At 45.5% G+C, this 23,453-nt stretch overlaps 1 protein-coding gene and 1 pseudogene across 3 annotated transcripts in view; one reads left to right on the forward strand and one right to left on the reverse strand.

Annotated features, from left to right (window-relative positions):
• The first annotated feature begins 1,504 nt into the window (after positions 1 to 1,504).
• On the forward strand, positions 1,505 to 1,911 carry LOC129673138 (golgin subfamily A member 7-like; annotated as a pseudogene).
• A 10,099-nt stretch (positions 1,912 to 12,010) lies between these two features.
• Fam114a2 (family with sequence similarity 114 member A2) overlaps positions 12,011 to 23,453 on the reverse strand; it is a 36,335-nt gene continuing 24,892 nt past the window's right edge. For all 3 annotated transcript variants that reach the window (XM_055602743.1, XM_055602741.1, XM_055602742.1), the window contains 5 exons: positions 22,148 to 22,264; positions 21,217 to 21,356; positions 19,070 to 19,142; positions 15,593 to 15,646; positions 12,011 to 13,170 (listed from right to left, as the gene is read on the reverse strand). In XM_055602743.1, coding sequence (XP_055458718.1) covers positions 13,048 to 13,170; positions 15,593 to 15,646; positions 19,070 to 19,142; positions 21,217 to 21,356; positions 22,148 to 22,264 — 507 coding nt within the window. In that variant the 3' untranslated portion in view covers positions 12,011 to 13,047. The remainder of the gene's footprint in view (positions 13,171 to 15,592; positions 15,647 to 19,069; positions 19,143 to 21,216; positions 21,357 to 22,147; positions 22,265 to 23,453) is intronic.

Genomic DNA, 23,453 nt, shown 5'->3' on the forward strand with positions numbered 1-23,453 from the left:
CTGTAGGCCAGAGTAAGGCCTTCCTCCCTTAAGCTGCTCCTTGTCACGTGTGGTCACGGTGACAGAAAAGTAGCTGCACTGGGGCTTCCCACGCATTTGGGGGACCTTGTATATTTTTGGTAAAATCTATTTAACATCCCACACAACTGGTGTTCAATGGGCCACACGAAGGAAATGAGAAGAGCTGGCTGTCCAGGCAGTAGATGTGACAGTCAGGAAAAAGGGCCTTCGCACACTCTCGGCTTCACAGCACCCTTGTCCAGTGTCTGCACGGCACAGGAAGTGCAGCTAAGGTAAATGGGCAGAGACCCCTGTTAGCGTCTAAGGCCACAGCCAGGGTGGAAATGGGAGGCTTCAAGCCATCGTTTACTAAAAGTGTGAGCGTCAGTAAGCGCCTTCGTTTCTCTGACTCCCCCCCGCCCCCGGTCCTGTCAACAGTGTGGGGGTCAGTGAGTCACAAGCCAGTAAGGTCAGTTCCTGAAAGACTCATAGTCTCCAAAAAGCCGTATGTGTGAGTGTGTGTGTGCACTGTGTGTGTGTGCGCGTGTGCACTGTGTGTGAGCGCGCGTGTGCACTGTGTGTATACGTATATGTGCGGGCCAGAGGTCAACCTCAGGCGTGGTTCCCAGCTTCATAAAAGAAGCACTATTTGCCTGGTGGTGGTCGTGCTCGCCTCTTATCCCAGCACTCAGGAGAAAGAGGCAGGGAGATCTCTGAGCTTGAGGCCAGCCCTTTCCAGGACAGCCAGAGCTACACAGAGAAACCCCGTCTCAAAACATACCCCCTCCAAAAGAAGAAACACCAGTAGGCCTAAAACCACAGATCAACCAAACCACAGTGAAGAGTGGGGGACTTCAACTCCATACTCTTACCAATGAAGAAGATATGGGACAAAAACTGAGCAGGAAACACAGGAGATAAATAGTGCCACGAGTTAAATGGAGCAAAGAGACATAGGCGGAGCACATTATTCAAACACAGAAGAACCTGCTGTCTTCTCGGCAGCCTCCAGAACTTCCTCCAAAACAGACCACATCTTAGCAAGCCTCAACAACTATAAGAAATTGGAATGATATCCTGCATTCTGACTACAGTGGAATAAAGCTGTATATAACAACAATAATAAACACTATGTGAACTCCCAGCAACAACAATACACAACTGGATAATAATTGAGGCAAGGAAGAAATCAAGAAAGAAGTTTAGAATTCTCAGACCTGAATAAAATGAAGACACAACATACTAAAATCTATGGGGCACCATGAAGATAATCCTAAACTTAAGGAAGTTTAGACAGGTGTTTCCAGGGCCCAACCAGGATGGTGAGTTGGGGGCGTGGATCCTGAGCCTGGGTACCTGGAGGCCCTCAGCTACAGCCATGAGTGAAGGGGAATGGCCTTGGGCATCTTTGGGGGGTGGGTGGCTGGCTGGAATGCCAGCTCCAGGCGGGCAATCTGACCTGTATCTTCCCCTGACTCGAAGAGCATCAGGTCTTGTCCTCACCATGAGGCCACAGCCGGTGCGGGTCTTCAGGAAGATGTTCATTCCTCGAGACGACAGCAGTGGCACACGCTGCCAGTTCCAGACCAAGTTCCCCACAGAGAACAGGATTGATAGGCAGCAGTTTAAAGACAGTTCAGACTCTAAATAACCTTTACGCAGAAGCAGAGAAGCTGGGGCCCACTCGTATCTTGGAGGCTGTTTGGCTTGTTTAACAGCGTATACCACCTTCTTGTGCATGGAAACTCATCATGACAGGGTCCAGAAGAAACTCTCCAAAGACATTCAAGAACAGAATTGAGAAGACAGGTGCTCCCCGGGGGCCTCCTCCTAACCGGCCCCATGGAGAGAGGACTCTGGGTAATTGAAGTCACCATCTAGGAAGACCGAGGTGTGAGCAGTGGAGGATAAACAAACAATAGAGCTAAAGATCCCACCTCCAGCTGGGACCTTTGCCTGTCCGCTGGCCAATGGCAGAGTGTCCCGGCGTTGTTCCCTTGTCTCTGCTGCCAGAGCCTCGGTGCCACACCTGGAGTGGCCACTTGTCACTCAGCGTCCACTTTGTGGCTCCCAACTGTGTAGGACTCTGTAATCTTGAATCATTTCCAAGAAAACACAAGGGAGCATTTCACTTTTTAAAACTCAGAGCCATTAAAAAAAAAAAAATAGGAAGTTGGTCAACCCAAGACAAAGTCTTTCTCTTACCTGATACCAGGATCACTGGGTCTCTTCACCCCTTGGGCCAGTTTCCTGGGTGGCTTTATAATTCGACAAGTTATGCCTTAGCTCAGTCATTCCCCAAAATTAGTGAGGGGCTTTGAGGGTGAGTTACACCTGTGGTTTGGCTAATGTACCGCCTGGGTCTCCAAAAGCTGCCAGTCTTGACATGCTACAGTCTTAAGACTGATTTCTGCCGAAGCTTCTTAGAGAATCACATCAGTAAAAACTTTTCTTAAATAAAAACAGTTTAGAACACTAAGTATCTATATCAAAAAGCTTTTAAACCTCCAACTAATAACTAAATGATGCAACCAAAAGAACAAATAACGCCTAAAACAAGCATCTGGGAAAGGGGCTGCAGAGACAGCTCAGCAGCTAAGAGCACTTGCTGCTCTTTCAGGGAACCTGGGTTTGGTTCCCAGCACCCACATGGTGTCTCCCAACTCAAAAAAAGCCCACAGCCAGATGGATTCCAAGCAGATTTCCACTCAAAAGAACCTCAAGAGGGAACTAATACTAACATGCCTCAAATTGTTCCATAAAATAGAAAAGGAAGAAACATTTCTAAGCTCTTTTTACGAGACTAGTATTGCCATGAAAACAAAAACACTCACAAAGAACAAAAAAAAAAAAAAAAAAAAAAGAAAAAGAAAAGAAAATTATAGGACAATACCTCTGATGAACACAGGTGCAAAAACTTTCAATAGAATATCTCTAAATCAAACTCAAGAACACAATTAAAAATATTACCTGTTACCTATCATGATCAAATTGACTTCATCCTAGAGACACAGGGATGGTTCAATGCAGGTAAATCAATAGGTATAATCTATCACATATAAAAATTAGGAACAGCCATGCAAAATGGCACATGCTTGTAATCCCAGAACTCTGGAAGCAGAGGCAGGTGAATCTCTGTGAGTTCAAGGCCAGCCTGGTCTACAAAGTCAGTCCAGGAGAGCTAAGGCTACATAGAGAAACCCTGTCTCAAAACCCACCCACCCACCCCATGCCACCCAAAAAAAAAGATTTAAGGATAAAAAAAATGTCATTAGAAGTAGAAAAGGCCTTGGACAAAATCAACATCCCTTCATGATAAAAATGCTAGAGAAACTAGAGATACCGTGAATGTACCTCGACATAATAAAGGCAGTTCACAGCAAACGCCCAGCCAATGTCACACTAAATGGAGAAAAACTCAGAAGTGTTTTTCACTAAAACCAGAAACAAGACATTCATCTTCAGTGTAGTAACTGAAGCCTCAGTTAGAGCAGTAAGAAGCGCAGGAGATAACAGGGATGTAAACAGGAAAGGGGAAATTCAAAGTATATCCTTATTTGCAGATGACATGATTTTATACATAAAGGACCCTAAAAACTCCCTCAGAAGACGTCTACAGCTGATGAACACATTCAGCAAAGCAGCAGGCTGCAAAACTACCACCAAGAAGTCAGTAGCTTTCCTAGCTCCAAGAACAAGCGTACCAAGAAAGAAATCAGGGACACATGCCCACTCAAAAACAATAAAAACATCTTGCAAGAAATTTAACCAAGAAAGTGCAAGTCTTACACAAGAAAACACTGGCTTCTTAAATGTGAGGTTCTGGGGATCAGACACAAACCCCCATGCTTGCCTGCATGATGCCTTAACAGCCCCAGTCTCTACACTTAACAGCTCTTACTGTATTGAATTAATTTAGCAGTTTCCTGTCCCACTCTCACAGGAAGCTTAATGGGCTCAAAACACAGTAAAAGAGGTCTTATTGTGGCATAATTCTGGAACAGCGGGCACAAAAGTCCTAAGAAGTTTGGAAAAGGAGGATTCCTATACTGCAGGCCAGGACGACTTCATGACAGATTGAAAAGGTGAACCTGGACTAGCATGAGCGGCAGGGACAGCTGGGAGCAAAGGCCTCTGGGTAGCAACAGTCTGAGCTCCATGTGAGCAGGTCTTCCACTTCAAGGAGACCAAACCAACCACTGGGAGCTTGGCAGCTTTGTGGATGGTTTGTGGAGAATAAAGTCATCAACAGGTCCTGGAGGAAACCCAGAGTGACAGCCAGTCTGCTGAGCAGAAAACAGCAGCAGCATTTGCCACAGCTTGCAATATGTGTTTTCCCTGAAGGACTGAGAGCTCCCTCTGCAAAACCTCCAAGCCTGGAAGAGGGACTTTGAACGGGAGAATTTGTGTCCTGTGGCTGCTGGAAAGATTTAGGGGGCTATGAGAGACAGCAGGGCAGGAGGGGCAGGGGAACCATGGACCTGAAAAAACACAACCCCCTCTGCCTTCCCTGCCCCTCTTTCTCTCTCCAGACTCCCATATCTTCTCTGGCCCTTCCTCTCCAGTATTTTATATCACTTGCTTTTGTTCACTGTTTGTTTTTTAGTTTTGTTTTTGTCATTTTTAGATAGGGTCTCACACCACAGCCTAGTCTGGCCTCAAACTCATGGTGATCCTCAGGGTTCTGGGGCTACTGGTGTGAACCTCCATACCTTGCATGGAGGTTTTTTCTTGAGCCGCCCTTCTGACTGGGTCAAGATGGCGTCTCAATGCAGCTTTGATTTGTATTTCTCTCTAGCGGCTAAAAACATTGAACATTATTTCCGTGTTTTTGTTTGTTCTACTTGTGATCTTTTTGACACTGACTTTTATGTAACCCAGGCTAGACTTAAACTGGATGTGTAGCTGGGGATAACCTTAAACTTTTGATCCTCCTGCCTCCACCTCCCAAGGGCTGGGACTCCAGGTGGCATCACACCCGGTCTGGGTTTTGTCTGTTGAGAACAGTCTGATTTGTGTACCCATTTGTTGGCTGGATGGCGTGGGTTATCATAACTCTTCATGTGCTCAGGATAGCAATTCCATGTCAGAAAGAAAGCCAGCAAAGGTTCCTTTCACTCTGCTGAGCGTCTCCCCTGCTCTGTGCCCCTTCACGCTGTCCAAGCCCATCTGTCTGTTCTTGCCGCCACTTGCTGTTGGAGCGTTTCAGAAACCCCTCACCTGTGCCTGTGGATTGAAGAATCTTCCTGTACTCAAAAGTTTTAGTCCTTACATTAGGGTGTTTGGCCCACTTGGAGCTGGTTTCTGCAGAGCATGAGACAGAGATCCAGTTCAGTCTTCTATGCGGGGATGGCCAGAGGCTAGTTTTTTCTCCAGTATGTATTTTGGTCCATTGGTTAGACTCAGGCCGCTGGAGCTTTGGGGGGTTATTTCTGGGTCCTATTCTGCTGGTCTCTGGGTTGTGCTTTGTGTCAGTGCTCGGTTGGTTTTGTCCCTGCCAGAGTTGTATAGTTTGAGTTGGCATCTCTCTGGCATTGCTCTTAGGTCAGTGCTGTTCTGGCTATGCACGGCGTTTGTGCTTCCCTGTGGGTTTTTGTGTTGTTTTTTCTCGTTCTGTGAACAATGTCCTTGGACTTTTTGATGGTGTCTGCATTGAATCTGTACCTCACTTTTGGTAATAGGGTAATAGGTAACAGAATATTAACATTTTCACAAGGTTAATTCTGCCAGTGCATGAACATGGTTAGTGTTTACTATGTTTCCTAGTGTCTTCAACTGTCACACTCCCTTCTTCTCATTGCCAGTTTTTTAATTGCCCTCCAGCTCCCATGCACCCCTCTGCTCTGAGGCATCACAGAACTTGTGCTACCTGAACGAACAGCAGTTAGCTCCTAGGATTCTGAGTGACTGGGGAAAAACAGAGACTTCAACAGAAGCCTTACGGACTCTCAGAGCACTTGACATCTAACTACCCATTCATCCTCCTCAGCCATCTCACAGAGCTTATTGGCTCAGGAAAACTGAGGCTCGGAGAGGCTGAAATGGAAGAGGGCCAGAGCTGTGGGCAAAGGCAGAGCTCTCCTCTCACTCCATGGTCCATCCCTCCAGGAATGCTCTGGCTTGGAGAGGACAAACACCCCCACCAACTCAGACCCTGGACCAGGAGGATGTGGTTGCCATGGTAACAACTGGACAGAGCACTGTGGGTATTACTTGCTCTCCCTGCTTCAGGGAGAAAGGAAAAGAGGGCTCAGCCAGGACAGGAAGTCTGGAGACAGAGGAGGCAGCCGGGGAGGGGTGCACTGTGGATTTGGTGCTGGACCTGGAGTGAGTCCCTGCTTTTGCATGGGCCTCTGTGACCATCAGAAACATCAGGTCCTATGGTCTCTAGTATTCTGCAGTCCTGCCACTCAGGACTTCTCTATCTACAAGAGCTTGCAGAGAGCTGAAAATACCACCGGTGTAAAGAGATATCAGCAACTTTCAGGACAAAGCCCTCCCCCAGCCCCCACAGCAGACTGAAATTTCCTAGAAGCCTTACCTTCCTGAATACTTACCGCCAGCGGCACTATTGCAAAAAGGTGCAGTGACTAAAACTCGCCAGAAGATGGAGCCAAGCACCCTAGAATCCTAAGCAGATTTCTAGTTTGGTGGGGTTTCGGGGGGGCGGGGGGTGTTGTTGTTGACGTTATTGGTTTGCTTTGGTTTTTATGTTTGCTTGCTTGCTTGCTTGCTTGCTTGCTTGCTTGCTTGCAAGGGCCACATACATGCCAGGACATTTTGTGGAGCAGCCAGAGGACAACTTTCAGGAATTGGTTCTTTCCTTCCATCATTGTAGATCCCGGAGACTGAACTCAAGTCTTGGTGCTAACCACCTTTAACTGCTGCACTCCTATTTCCAGTTTTTATTTCCAAAGCTAGAGGGGCAGAAACCAAGCCACAAAGGTAAGAGATGTTTGAGGTTTCCTCCCACCTGAGAGCTGCCAAAGCTAGACATAAGACTCTAGGGTCAGCCATTAACTTTTTTCCCTACTCTCCTCTGCACAGCCTACAGGACATTGGTCAAGCAGAATATATTCCAAGATACTCTGATCTAAGTCTAGCTTGCTTGTGCTAGATTAATAGGGAATAAGGAAAGAAATTACCAGTCAGGAGTTCAGGTTAACAAACCAGAGAAACTAGGTTTGTGTATACACATAGCGCTAGTGAGTGTATGTGGGATATCACTGTGTGGCCCTTTCCCTGACTGCTGCCTTTCCCCTGGGCTCTCACACCTGTGTGGCCCTTTTCTCTTACTTCCTTCTGTCTTCACCCCCTCCCTGGGATGTGAATACTTATCAGATAGGTCCTGGAGCTGGGCGCGTCTTTCTGTTTCTGGGCCATCACTTCCTGGCTCTGCGTGATAAGCCATGAGGCCTTACCGAGATGATGGGGTAGACGGAAGTGGCACAGGCTGGATGGCCAGGGCATGGGAAAGCCTAGAGGCCATGAGAGACCCACACCTTGCCATCCATCAGCTGCTTCATGACCTAAATGTCTTAGAACTCTGCCTCCACGCCCGGGCAGCTCCATCCCCTCACCTGTCATGTTTCCAACCTTCTACGAAAACTGAAGCCAGCCTGTTGTTGCCAGCTGTGAACAATTAATTTCACTCCCAGCAGCCCATACTCATCTCTCCCTCCCCAACCAGACCCTGTTTTCCAGGTACTGATGTTTCTCTAGCAAAGTCTTCTGGAGGCAGAGCATCCTGTCTCAAGGTCAGGACCCACACTGCTTGGGACACTGGAAGGAACACTGTTCTAGTTTGATATTTATTACTGTGAAAAAATATTTATACCTGTCCAAAGGCAACTGAGGGAAAGAAACAGTTTATTTCAGCTTATACTTCCAGGTCACAGACCATCACAGAGGGAGTCAGGCCAGGAACTCAATCAGGAACCATGGATGCTTACCGGCTCTCTCACAGGCTCATGCTTAGCTGGCCTTATACAGCCTAGGGAATGAAACCACTCACAGTGGACTAAGAGGCCTCCTAGGTCAAATAACAACCAAGACACTCCCCTACAGGCATGCCCACATAACAACCTGATAGAGAATTACTCATTTGAGACTCCCCCCTACCAAGTGATTTTGGTCTACTAGGAAAAGCACTGTGGAGTCCACAGATTGCATTTAAGTCTGAGCCTTCTCTGACACAGGGCTTCCAATTAGAGGTCCCATGCTTCCTATTCAGTTCACTCTTCTCTAAGATTTGGCTGAACCAACCCAACTCTGACTCCATGTGAGCTTGGCCAGGACTCAGTGTGCCCGAGTATCGCCCTGGTGCTAGTCCACAGCTGAGTCCTCTCACTGGGGTGCCACTGGTTCTTTGCTGTTAATCTACCCTCCATCCAGGATGAGCCAGGCACCCCACAGCTTCTAGAGCCCTCACGATACTGGAGACTGGCCTATCTTTAGACTTGGGCAATGTACACACAAGAAGTCGGGTCCTATCACTGCACTGTCATTTCAATGCCACATAGAGAGAATTATGCAGCATGCAGCCCTTAGGACTTCTCTTGTCAAGTCCATATAATTAAACAACAGCTCTTGCGAAGATCTATTATGGGTTCATTACTTTAATGGCTGGGAATCACACAGTATGGCTTTGATAGCTGGGAATCACATAGTAGGTCTTTCCAGTTCTAGGGGTGTTGCAAGTGTAGCTGTGAGGCATAGCACATTCTCCTTTCTGATCACTAGCACAGATGACCCCCACCTCACCAAGGTCTTTGTTCCTGCTGTGGCAAACATGCTCTGCGACCTCATCGTCCTTTCTAAGCCAAGTCCTCTTGGCTCTGGAAAACCCCCTCCAGATGCTTCCAAACAGTTTTTATCACTGGATAGGCATCTCTGTGCTGTTCCCTTCAGGAAATAGCACAGGACCATTTATGGGGTGAAACTCACACTACAGACTGCACAGCTGCAGGTGGAGCTGTGACCGCTGAAGGCCTGTCCTCTTAGTCTATTTCACAGTCATTATCACACCAGCCAAGAATTACCCATTTCTTTGTTTCTTTGCTGATGGTTCGTGGTGACAGTGTCACATCATGGAAATCGGGAACTCTGGTGCTCTGGGTTTCAGCCACATCACAGACCTCTGTGACCTCAGACAATGACTTGAGTTTCCCATGCCTCAGTTTCTTCATCTGTGAATGGGCATGTTAACAGCAGGGTGGTTTTCTAGGATTAAATAGGGTACTCAAGACACTGTCACACGGCAGAGTCTCCATATATACTTTACACAGTTAACCTACCAATGATTGGCTTAGCGCCACAAGACTGATTTACAGATAAGATTGAAGGGTTGATTACTTGTTCATTGTGGTAGAGCCCAAAAATGAGGGAACAGACATTCATTTATAACTGTCTGCACCAGTACTGCAACCCCAAAACTGGGGGTGCCGTTATCCTGGTCCCATAATCTATGAGAACTGAAGTACACTCCATAAGTTCTTCCTACTCAAAGTGTTCCCTATGTGAGCTTCCTTTTAGCTCTTAGGGATTGAGAACTCTTAAATTCCAGAGACAGTAGAGATCAGCTCCTGGAGTCAAAACCAGCCAAGGCAGCAACAAGGATATGATGATGGCATCTATGAATATCTACAATGATTACCTGACTGGACAGCCAGACCAGAGACCCATCCAACCCATGGCTCAGTGCGAGTAGCTGCCCCTCCCTTCCTCTGAGGCTTCTGCTGCTGCGACATGGGGGTGGCTTAGCCAGAGCCACGTGAACAGAGCACAAGCTCTCCGTATTGTTTCCACAGCACTCATCCCAGGGTCTCTCTACACATGCCAAAGTTAGGTGAGATCTAACGTCAGAGAGGCACAAACAGATCTGAAGACCTAGGGACAGGGCCCAGCTTAGACTCCTGACACTGTTTCTTAAAAAGCCTTGGTGTCCCTGCTGGGAAGCCAAACAGTTCAACCTCACACTGCAGATGCCTGCAGTTCCTATTTTGTACTGATAGAAAGCTAAACTAGCCTTTAGTGTGTTGCTTGGCCCTCTTCCTTTCTTTCTGCCCAATTTCCTTGTCCTTCTTTTGGCCAACAAGCATTTCCTGCCACACTTCTGACCCTGCAACAGAACACCAAAGTGAGCTTGATCTTGAAGACACACCTTTAATCAGGGCCACACTTTCTGCAGGAAGCCTATATAAAAGCATGGAAGGAGGATGCTTTCGTTCTTTGCCTGCTTGTTCCTGCCTTGCCAGCAAGTCCATTCCCTCACTGGCATTGGAGCCTACTTCTTCAAGATTCCAGCATATACTAAAGACCAGTTCTGGATCTCTCGACTCTCCATTCATGGTCAGCCACTGCTGGATTAGCTGGACCACAGCCTCTAAGTCATCCTAATAAATGCCCTTTCTATATATAGAGATTCATTCTGTAAGTTCTATTGCTCTAGCGAACCCTAGAGTTGTGCTAGATACAGAAGCACATCTGGATTTACAGAAGGCAATATACACATAATGTTCAATTTTTGGAACTTTTCCTTTAACACAAAGCCAAGTTATGCAGCTCGAATTATTCAGTGCCACATGAGAGATAAACGGGGTTTCAGTTGCATGAAAATTTTAAGTCCTTCCTTAAACCCTTTGGGTTTAGAATCCCATCGTCACTTTAAATTACTCAGCTGAGCCTGCCCATTCTAGCTCATAAATGTGCTTTCAAAGTTATGCAAGCTAGGCACGGTGGTGAACATCTTTAATCCCAGCACTCCAGAGGAAGAAGTAGGTGGGTCTCTGTGAAATAGAAACTAGCCTGATCTACATGGCAAGCTCCAGACCAGCCACCGAGACAGAGTGAGACTGTCTCAAAAAAGGAAAAACAAAAAACAAAAAACGAATCCTATCTGGGTCAATATGCAGAAAATAAGTGATAGAGGAAGGCTCAGCTACAAGTGTGGCACCTACAGCGCACCCCACCCCCACACGGCTCAGAGGACAAACAGCTTGAAGAGCAGACAGACTGTGAGAGCAGTCTGTGGAGGACGATCATGAAGGTGTTTTCCAGACTGGACAGGAACACTGCACTCATGAGCTTACAGCAGCTGTGGATGCCTGCATGCCACCTCACCAAGATAGGCCAGTCGACATTCCAACACGGTGGGGGGGGTCACCTAACTGAGAAGCTATTGACGGACGGGATGAGTCTGTTTCCCTCAGGGTGTGGCCCTGGAAGGTTGTCCATGCCCCAGTGGATGGCCCCATACATATGCACATGTGGGCAGCACTAATGGGACTCTGGGTTATCAAGGAAATCTTTTTAAAGGCCATGAGGTTGGGAGGGGACATCGTGAGGGTGGTCTAGGGCACTCAGAAAAAGGGCTGGGAATATACAGATTTCAAATGCATTGTTAACATGTATGAAATTCTCAGTAACAAAAATACTTTAAGTGTATCAATACACACACAGTCACCTGACCTCCACTACAGAACCAGCTGGATTGCACAGCAGCTGCAGTGTGCACAGAAAACCAAGTGTGAGACTGGCTGCAGCTTCCTGCTGTTCAAGGTCGTCATGCGAGGTTAGGCCACTCAGAAACAACTCTGTGGCAAGTACAGCACTGACGTGCAAATGAAACATCCATCTCTTTTCCTCACTTCTGCTCAACAGCAAGGGCTGAGAGGGCATCTGGATATCCCTTTAGCTCCCTAGGGAAGTGACAGAGACAAAGCACTTAGGGACATGGGAATCCTACAGACAAAACAATAACCAGAAGGGTCATGAGCAGAGAAATGAGCAGACTGGTTTCTGAGGAGTAGGCTGCAGCTGGAGTCACAGCAGTGCATGGATTTTCAAAGTTCCCCTCACAGATTTGACAGGGGCCTTTAAGACACGTTACCTAAGAGGCCCGTTATTCTCAGAACATCCTTCTTTCTCAAATGCTTCATTTTTAAGCCTTTTACTACATTAAGGCAAAACATTTTAATTCTTGCCATTTTTTAAATACTATACTTACAAGTCAGTATAATTATATTTTATTGTAACGGGTTTCAAAGATGAAGGTAGGGCTTCTTTACCAGAGCCACTAAAAACCACAAAGTTAACAAACATTTTTAAAAAGCCTGGATACCAAAATAGCTTTTAATTGTTAAAAATTGTGAAGAAAGCTTAAGAGAATAGGATGGCAGTTGAACTTTTCTCAAAGCACAACAACAAATACATTAAAACAAAAGAATAACGAAAGGAAAATGTGTTATGTCTGATGCTAAATCCTGTTAGAAGTGAACATTTCCATAGGACTCAATGAAAACCTCATCACCAAAAGAACCTCTCCCCTCTGCAGTTGGCAGCTGGAGAATGCACCCTTCGTGAGTGCAGCCTCAGGCCGGGTGGGCACAATGCAGCCTAAAGAGACTCAGCATCGGCAGCTTGCAGCTACATGGTCCTAAACAAAGAAAGTAGGGGTCTCGTGGGGAAAGTGTCATGTGAAGCCAAAGAACACTTAGCTATCATTCATACCCATGGTACAAGTCTCTCCTACATGTCAAACATCTACAGAGATGAAAAGGCAGAGGACTCTGTCTGACCATCTTACTTGGGGCTTATGCAGTCTCAGTTCTCCAAAAGCTACACACGCTTTATTCTGGAAAGGAAAAAACCCAGGGTACCAAGACTATCGAAACCCCGGGATACCAAATTCAGGTTTTGTTCTGTTCCATTTAACAACTTTACCCACTGGCTGCAAATTACATCCATGAGAAACTTGTTAGTGTTTTCTGAGATTTCTAAGAACGTTCGGCATTTTTGCTAGAATACCCTGCTGACTTTCTGGAAATACGTTGTTTCAAATACTTTACTATGAGGCTGGAAAGAGCTGTGTGAGGACCCAAGTGCATCAAGAGCATCAGCCGCACTGAGAAGCAAGCATCCCGTGAACCTGTGCCTGCCTGGGTTTTCACACATTCAGTAATGCCTCACATGGCTGCAGGGCTTCCCTGAGCAAAGTCCGCTTCTCGGCCATCACAATCTCAGGTAGACTTCTGCTCCTCAATGCTGTCAGGGGTCTCTGGCTGGTGGCTCACCCCTGGGTGACTCTGTCTTGCTCTGGATGAGAGAGATCTGCAGCACAGGCAGGAGAAGCTGGAAGGCATCTTGAATGTAGGAGGCACTGTTTGAGGCCTGGCAGGATTGAGGAGTCACCAAAAAAAGTTACAATCACATGAAAAAGGAAATACTTAAAGACAATAAAACAACAGAACTCTGAAGTAAAGAAAAGACAGACCTCACTACTGCACTCAAGTCTGATATGGGACAAGAGAGACCTGGCACTCCCATAAAACAGCAACACCAAAAGAATGCCAGCACCCCAACTCACCCATCAGACATGGCAGCTCTGAGTGCTGCTCAAACCTGACATGCAGGGATTATCTATCCCACGACCCAATGGGTACACTCTGTTCCCACAGTACAGTGGGGACAGACAGGTGCTCTCAGGAGGCTCTGACCCATCACAGCTTGTTGGGCCTGATAAGGCCTGCTGCATCTACCTGAGCCTGGCTCGAGTTTGGAGACCTATCCTTTAGCTTCTGATTTAAGAGGTGCTGCTTCCGGGCAAAAGTGACTCAGCATATCCGCCTTAAAATTAACCCTGCCTGGTAACTGTTACGTGGAGTTCTGTCACTGGCCCACCTCTCCTTGCACTACCTAACCTTGCCCTCTACGTCATCTTACCTCACTTCCTTAACCCTGCCCCCTGACCCAAACCTATAAAAAGATCACTTTATTCAATAAATGAAGTTCCTGCTTTGACAGATCTCCTGGCTCAGTGGTGTTTTATTCCCTGGGGTATCAGGGAGGTTCAGGCCGTCGACACTCATCAGCCACAGAGGGCGTCCAGCTAGACTGGCCACCCTCCTCTCAGCTCCACCTGCTGGCTACTGATCTGGCAACAGCTCCTCCCATAGACTCAGTGCCATGATGGAAGCATTGCACACAGGTATGAACAGTACAGACATGGTCTGCTTGGTGCAATGGACATGCAGACAAGAAACCTTAGAGAATCATTACGCCCAAGCATGCAGATCTGGTTTATAGGTGACAAGCAATCCCTTTACAGAATAACAGTGGGTAGTTCATTACCCTAAAATAAAGATGTACATTTCCAAGGACAAGAGTGTTTCAAATATGTGAGAACAGCCCATTCAAAATGGCAACAGGAAGTTCACACCAAGAGAGCCTGCCTCTTGTGCACTTATCAATGGGCTGGCACTCCTGTCAGAACTTCAGTAGGATACCTGCTAACAGTTTCCAGCCAAAAGAGACCTTAGGGATCATCTAGGTACAGCTTCTTGCACTTAAAACAAGATGCCAGGAAAGGCCTCTCTAGCCCAGGATGACAGAGCACATGAGAGGCCTCCTCACTGCAAAGAACTTTCAACTCTGCCAGCTACAAAACCATAGACTTGTGTTTAAAACAGCTTAATGATCCCAAAAGTTCTGAGCTACTCAAGGCTGTGCAGCTGGAGGGTTAAGAGTATTTCTTTAACAGTAGCTTAGACTACACAGTCTAGTTGGTTCTTAAAAATCTTTTTATTTATTTTTTTTTTTGTATTTTTATTTCTTTACTCTTGTGTGCACGTGTGGGAGTACGCATGCTCTAATTCACACGAGGAGGTGTCAGAGGACAACTTCCAGGAGTCTGTTCTCTCCTTCCACCATGGGAGTCCTGAGGATTGCACCCTGAGCCATCTCACTGACCCTCAATTCATACTTAAAACCAAGCCAATCAGCAACATAGCTCTCTCGTAGCATTACGAAGTGTCTTCTCACGAGGCCATCACAGGTCTAAGTTGTCAAGAGTTCTGAAAGCATGGACTCCAGAAACCTCCCCACCCTGGTGGCAATCTGACCAACTATGGTATCCTTTCACACCTCCTCTGGAGACTGTCTTTACATGCACTGGTGTTCTGCGGCATGTACACCTGTGTGAAAGTGTCGGATCCCTGGAACTGGAGTTAAAGACACTTGAGAAGCTGCCATGTTGGGGGCTGGGAATTAAACCCAGGGGCCTCTGGAAGAGTAGCCAGTGCTCTTAACAGCTGAACCATCTCTCCAGCTCCCTCTTCTAAAGACTTAAACCCTATGGACCTAATGCTCACAGACTGACAAGGATATGCAAGCTCCAGTGCCACTCTGTCAAAACAGAGAAGGACTTTTTACTTGGAAATGGCCACATGCCTTGTTTTCTAACATCTCTGAACAAGGCCCAGCCCTTCAGGAAGCAGTACATGTCTGGTGGTCCCACGGGTTCAGCAGCTGGTCTCCAGAAGGTGTTTCATTACTGAAAATAGGGAATTAAGCTTCAAGAGGTAGGAACTCAATGATGACAACCTATGGCTTCTTCCATCCCACTTTACCCTTCGGCTTTGTTACACCTGCTGACTACAAAGTAGGGAAAGTACATCAAATAAACAGCATTAGTCATATCTGTATCAGCAGGGCTAAAGTGCAATCTTGTTTTGAAAAGGCAAAAACTAAGAGTGTGTAATAAATTAATGCATAATTCCTGAGGAGTCAAAGATGTAAAACCATTACTACTAACCTCTAGAAACACTGCAGTGATTAATGGATTAAGAACATCCGTCTTCTCTCTGACCTGGAATAAAGAAGAGAGTTTTGTCATAGCACACTTTAAAAAAAACAACAGGCAGAACAGATTCCCACCCTGAAACACACATGGGAAAACAAGCGCAGAACATCACGACCAAGGGAGAGCCAAGTGTCATCCCAGGAAGGAAACTTTAAGAGTTGTGAACTTCCTTTTTATACCTTTCTGTGCTACCAAGTTGAGAATGCACTGCTTTGTAGTTTTGGGGGGTTTTGTTGCTATTATTGTTTCTTGGGTGTGTGTGCGCATGTGCGTACGTACGTGTCTGTGTGTTTGTGTGTGTGTCTATTGTTGTGTGTGTATTTATCTGTGTGTATGTCTGTGTCTGTGTGTGTGTTCTTGAGGTACACATGACCACAGCATGAGTGTGGAGGTCAGAGGACAATGCTTCAGGAGTCAGTTCTCTCCTTCTACCATGGCTCTGGACACTGAACTCAGGTCATCAGGCTTGCTCACCAAGTGCCTTTACCCTGAGTCATCTCACCAACCCTGTAGTCATTTATCAACTTTTTAAAATATCCTCATTCTGAATGATGTGAACACAAAATGCAGTTTTATTCAGGCAGAAAGAGAAATGAAGGTATGTCATTAGCAGGAGCGATGGAACTTTCCAGAAACATTTTCATGCTGAGTAGAACAAGCTGCCCTCAGAAAGAAATGTACATGTTTTTTCTACTAGATGGAATGCAGAGTAACATATTTCTGTGGGTGTGGAGAACGTGGGGTGGGGGGAGGCCTACTTAAGGGACAGAAGATGATCAGCCAGCACAAGGAGGGACAAGAGAGAAAAATGGGGGTGATTTGTACACATGATGTTGAGTGCTGTCAACTTGACAGACTCTAGAATCAGCTGGGAGGTGGCCTGTGACCACACCTGTGAGGGCTTATCCTGGCTCTGTTAAGTCTCCCTCCTGCACTGCTTCAGTGAGGGCAGCAGGCTCAACCCTGACACATGCACATCTGCTGCTCCCTCTCTGGCTGCAGACAATGTGAGGAGTGGCTGCTTCAGCCTCCTGCTGCCATGACTACCCCACCAGGATGGGCCGCAGCCTCCAACTTTCCCTTTAGCTGCATCTGTCACAATATGCGACCACAGCAGCAGGAAACCAAGACAGTGCCGTCAAAGAAATGTAAACAATGAAAAAAAAGAAAAAAGAAATATAAAAACTGTAAGAAAAGGAGTCTTCATTTTAGAGGCACAGTTGAAAACCTGACTACAAACTCCACAACAATTCTAAAATAGGCTCCCAGTCAAACATGTCAACTGCTTTGAAGACAGACCTCTGTGAGTCTCATTTCATGCAAACGCAGGAGTTTCAACTGACATGTCAGCACTGTGTAGGTGACTTACCATCTTAGAGTGCTTTCACAGAACATACAAATAACTCCATTAGACTAATTTCAGGGAATCTAGGAACTCATTTAAAGAAAATACTAGGAGGGAAGAAAAGCTACATCCTAGGATTATTCCAAACAGAAAAAGTCCAAACTCCAGCTTTAGAATTTCATCTGGGCCATGGTTTTGCTCAATTTAGGCTCCACAGCAGCTCTGCCACAACACTGATATGCATACTGGGAAGCTATTTTCATCTGCTTTCATCCTCTTGGTTTATCTCACTGTGTGATCACTGGTTTCCCAATCACTTTCACATCACTCATAGAGTGTCAGTAATTTTAGACCATTGAGGTAAAGAAGGCAGAGTAGCAGAGCACCAGAGCAGGAGACTGGCTGAAAACACCTTCAATCACACACAGGAAAACACCAAACAACAAGGCTACAAATTCTCAGAGCCCACTTCCAGGGGCAAATTTCCTCCAGCAAGGCTCAACATCCTATAAATTCCATGACCTTCCCAAATATCGCCATCAACTGAGGACCAAACAGTCAAAACACGAGGCTATGGAGGGCATTCCCCATGCAAACCAACCACCACAGTACAACACATGGTATTCAAATACAGACATGAGAAATGAAACCGTGTCTATGGTCTCATGACCTCTGGTAAGGGAACACAGACCTCAATGGGAATAAGGTAATCTTTACAGTGGTGCATGTGACAGAACAATAGAAGCCAATGAAGCTGTACCCTGTACCTCGTCACACACACACACACACACACACACACACACACACACACAGGTATAAGAGCTCACTGACACTCATCAAAGAAAATGCAAAGTTGGTCTGGGGTTAGTTGGTGCCTTCTCAGTTAAGACACCTAAATTTTATGTGATGATGAAGACCAATTAGAGTAGACTTGTGTTTAAATCTTTAAACTTTGCATATGATACCACCAAGAAAATAAAACTGGAAACCAGATATGTTGGCACACACCTGTAATTCCAGTGGTCAGGAAGCAAACACAGGAGGACAGCAAGTTCGAGGCCAGCCTGGGCTAAAAGACCCTGCCTCAAAAACCCAAAAGATGGGCCTATAATTCAGTGGTATACAACTAAGTGCTCGCCTTACAAGAGTCTGGGTTTAATCCCCAGCACTGCAAAAGCAAACAAAGGAAAGGTGAAAAGAACCCATGTACTGAGGGAAAGTTGTGTCACATGCTTGACAAGAAATTTATATCCATAAAACACAAGAAGTTCTTATATGTCAATAAAAAAAACAAACAACCCAATTAAAGTCACTGTAGCAGACATCTCTCCAAAGCCACACAAATGGCCAAGAAGTGTTTAGAAAGACACTCAGTATCATTAGACACTAGAGAAATGTGAATCTAGTCAGCAGTGAGATACCACTTTACACTCACCAGGACAGCTAGCACTGGTGAAGAGGCAGGAACACTGGCATTTCATACATCGCTGGTAAGAATGTAAAACTATGGAGTCACTTAGGAAGCAATGTGACATTTACTATGTCACCCATAAGGCCCAGAAATTCTGCATCTACCCAAGAGAAGTGAAAACATATTCACACAACAACTCACACTATCATCATGACAACATTCACAACAATCACAAATAGGAACAATCTAAATAGCTATCAACTAAAAAGCAGATGAAATGTGGAATATTCAGTCATAAAATAAAGTACTAACAAAAAACAGAAAGTGTACTAACAGGTCCTAAATCAGGACCAACTTCAGAACTACCATGCTAATTTAACAAAACATACGCATGCGATCTCACTGAGACAAAATAACCAGAATAAGAAAGCTTTATGGAGAGAGCAGATGCACCACTGCTGCCTGTGAACAGACGAGTGTGGAGAAGGAAATGGGGAGTGCTAACGTGTGGGGAACTTAGGGGCAGTGATGAAATGTCCTAACGTCCGATTCTGATAGTGCCTGTGCGTCTCTGCACACACTAACAACCATCATCTCATACCTGAGACAGGTGAACCTCACAGTATGTAAACCAAAGCACTGAGACACTAGCCCCAGGGGCAGGAGTTCTTACCCCAGCAGTGGTCAGGCAGGTGGTGAATTCTTTAGACAGAGAGCCCAGGTCTTTACACAGCATGACTGTCATCCTGCAGAGAAGAACATGTTAAAGGAGTCTGCTCTTCTTTCTCTTTCTATTCATTTAATAACTAAACACATCACTCCTAATAACAAGGAAGAAGGAAGTCCTTCCCTCATCATGACTTCTGAAGCAACCATCCTCTCTTGGGTTCCAAACCCTGTAGGGCAGCCCCTCCCTTTTTTAGCTTCCTTCCTTCTTGCCCAAGTCCCTCTAGCCTCAGTTGTGAAAACAGCTCCCTGCCCTTGCTCATCTTTCACCTCAGCTCCTCCACACCTCATGTGACAAATTCCCAATGCTCAAGCACAGGCATATTCTCCTGATCGTGTGTTGATTTCTTTACTCACTAACACCACTATAAGATAGGCATTGATATTACTGACCCCCCCCCTCGTTTTTCTTGAGACAGGGTCACATAGCCCTGTTAACTCACTAGGTAGACAAGGCTGGCCTAAAATTCACAGAGAGATCCTCCTGTCTCTACCCTCAAATGTTGGGAATACAATAAAACTAAAGAAAGTTAAGTAACCTGGCACTCTACTTACAGTCAGCTTCAAAAGATTAACAAGACATCCTAGCACTAAAAGTCTCCTTAGAACCCTTACATTTTGCGGTGTCTATTGGTCTTATCCTGACTATTCACAGGGTGTACTGTGTAGCTCTCAGAGGCAGAGAAGAATTTTATTTCGCTCATTATCTGTTCCAGTGAGTAAGTAAATACAGTCATCTCTTCTCTCACACAGCAGGCACACTAACTAGGAGAAAATCCTCCCTAAGAAGCCTGTTCACTTCCCATGAGAAAAGGTAGAAATGTCGCTGCACTTAGCACCAAAGCACCAACCTCACTTCCCACCTGAAGAAAAGCAGCAGAGTTAAGCAGGCACTCATCAGAAAATAGCCATGGAAAGTCACTGTAGACTGCAAAAATGAGCAGAGCTCCACCAGCTCTCATAGACCCTAACCTCCTAGCCAATCCAGGGGAGATTACACACCAATACACGTGTGTGTATGTGTGCGTGCGTGTGTGTGTGTGTGTGTGTGTACTTGTATATGAAAGCAAACACACACACTATAGGAGGTGAGATGAGCTACAAAAACAAAAGCAAACAAAAAACTACAGATTGGTGGGAGAAGGTGTTTTAGACTGTGTAGCAAGGACGGTGCTTGAGGTGGCATGGTTAGGGAATGAGGCAGACATAGGAAGGCATTCTAAGCTGCAGGAAGGGCCACTCTTCCACACAACAGGCTGCTCTGGGTCTGTGTCCTCTATCCTTAAAGATGTTCAAGACAACACTAGGAACCCTTTAGGGCAGTAAGGATGCTGAACCTGGGGGCTGGAGAACATAAACACTAGATTCTCACATTGCTAATCAGACTTCTTCAAGTCAGGTGTGTAAACCCAGCACTCAAAGGGGGAAATTGTGAAACTGGAGCTAGCTTAAAAGTCTGTGTCTCTGTTGTGTATGTCTGTCTCTCTCTCACATATACACACACATAAAAGGATATCTATTTGGATTTAGAAACTACTAGGCTTAGACCTATCCGTTCTACCAGAACTATTCACATTTTACTATTTTGAAATATGTTTGTTCAAAATCAATAAAAATAAAAAAATATAAAATATATGTGGGACTTGGGCAACCTCCCTGAACTGCCGTAGCTCTGCACCTCCTCCATTTGTAAAGTTGTACTAATCAACTGCCTTTTGTGCTGCTATAGAAATTAGAAATAATACACATCAATTGCTCACACAGCACCTGGCATACAGCAAGGACTGGTAACTAATAACCGCCATTAAGGCTAAAGAACTTAAGGCTACTTTTTGTTGTTTCTTCCACCAAGTTCCACTCCTATGAAGACTAACAATCTGCAAAGAAACAGTTCTCAGAGAACGAATTACTTAATGGAACAGGTATGTTTATATTAGACTTGTCCTGCTCAGTACCCTAAATGAACAAGCCTTTCACACATACCTATGTGTAGTGGGAACAGTACCTTGTTAAAAAGCAATTTTCTAAAAGCTGGAAGAAACAAAAAACCCCTCAGCAGTTTTCTTTGAGAGACACAGACTACATCGGACTTACTGGGAGAGTGTCTGGCTCCTCTCTAAGGCTGTCACCTCCTGCTTCTGGCCATGCAGAACCAACGCTGCCGTTTTGTGGAATAGTTCAATTGAGCAGGCAGTCAATTCAGCTAAGCTCCGGATTGCAAATGCATGGATAGCCTAAAAAACAAAGTACACAGAATCTTGTTAATGTTATTTATCATTGTAAGTAGAAAGGACAGCAACTTGCATCTCACACTGAAGAATGTGTTGCTTTCCAAGTAGAAAAGATGAACAGCCACTGTTTAATAGACCTGCTCTTCTTCTGCAGCATGGCACCTTCCACAGCTGGGCTCTCACCTACAGACATAGAGGCTCCGGTACGGCTGGCAAGGACTATGTTGCTAAGTCTGGCCAAAGGACTAAGACAAGTGTCTGATAACTCACCTTGTGTTATAAACAATTTCCCTCCTTCCTTTCCTCTCTCCTTCACTTCACTATTTTTTTCTTCATTCCTCTCCTACAGTCTGGAACTAAAATGATACCAACCTGAATCATAATGTTGAAATGACTGATGACAACGTAACAAATAAAAGACCCCTTACCTCAACTGTAATGTCACCTCTATTTTAGAGTTGGAGTGCATTCTCCTGTGTGTGCATGTGTGGAGTCTAGAGGCCTATGTCCAATGTCTTCCTCTATCTCCAGTTTATTTTTCGCAACAGGGTCTCTTATTAAACTTGGAGCTTACTGTCTGGCCAGTGAGATCTGGGGGAATCTCCTGCCTTCACAACCCCATACTTTCCTGCGCTGGGGTTACAAATGCATGATACCATACCTAGCCTTTTATGTGGACGCTAGGAACCCAAGTTTAGGTCCTAATGTTTGGGCATCAAGCATTTCACCACTGTACCATCTGCCAGCCCTCTCAATTTTATCTTTTTTCAAAAGAGCTTAGTTGCTTTGGTTACCTCTACTGAATTTTTTTTGGCTTCCTCAGTATTTTCAGCCTCCAACTGTTCTCCTTCTTTCTCTGCTACTGGCGTAGCCAGAGATGTCCTGATCCATTCGTAGGCTCTATTTCTTGCCTAAATAAGGAAGACAATCCAAAAATTAGGTGCAGTTCCTATCAGGAACACATCAGCAGCCTGGGATGTGCTCTTCTCACAAGCACAGACCATGTGACTTTTGAATCCTTGTCTTACTAGTACAAACTCTTACACTGAGCCTTGTCCAATGGCTCCTTTTGATCCCTCTAGTTCTGTGGCATCTTTATAACTGAGGGTTACATTAGATAAAGCCCAAGCATCTGAGCACAGATCAGCAGTGTTCACAGGTCTGTGCTTCTGGAACTGGAAGCCAGGTCAAGCTGCAGAGCACAGTGCTCTCCATGCCTTATTCAATCCTGCTCATGCAATGAGATAATGAACTCACAGATTATCAGTAAAATTACTAAGAAAGGAAAGCCACACAACTGTGATCCCAGCACTCAGGGAGGCAGAGGCAGGTGGATAGCTGTGAGTTTGAGATCAGCCTGGTCTACAAAGCGAGTCCAGGACAGCCAAGGCTACACAGAAAAACCCTGTCTCAAAAAAAAAAAAAAAAAGGAAGGAAGGAAGGAAGGAAGGAAGGAAGGAAGGAAGGAAGGAAGGAAGGGAGGGACAAGGATAGCCAGCCATTGACCCAAAGCCCCTAGTGATCCCTAAAAACCATGTACAAAAGTATCCTAAGAACAAAGACATAGAAAACAGTAGAGCCCAGAGGGACAGGCTCCTCACAGAGCCATATCTGAAGCAATGCTGTGGCGCCACAACATTGTAGTTTCTTTGGCTACTGCCTTTTCCACTTAGGTTTTTATCTTTTTTAGAGGAAGCATTTTACTGCCTGTGCTACCTGGTTTTTGTCACAAACCTAGACATATTTGAGGAAAGGGAATCTTAATTGAGAAAATGCCTCCATAATGCTGCCCTGTAGGTAGTCAGAGGCATCCACTTAATTAATTTCATACAAGCATAAGAATGAATTGAGCTGGGTGGTGGTGGCACTCAGGAGGCAGAGACAGCCAGATCTCTGTGAATTCCAGCTTGGTCTATAGAGTGAGTTCTAGGACAGACAGAGCTATACAGAGAAAAAGGAAAGAAAGAAAGAAAGAAAGAAAGAAAGAAAGAAAGAGAGAGAGAGAGAAAGAGAGAGAGAAAGAGAGAGAGAAAGAGAGAGAGAAAGAGAGAAAGAGAGAGAGAAAGAGAGAGAGAAAGAGAGAGAGAAAGAGAGAGAGAA

This window comes from Psammomys obesus, unplaced genomic scaffold, assembly GCF_907164565.1.
Source record: "Psammomys obesus unplaced genomic scaffold, mPsaObe1.curated_primary_1811, whole genome shotgun sequence".
NCBI lineage: Eukaryota > Metazoa > Chordata > Mammalia > Rodentia > Muridae > Psammomys > Psammomys obesus.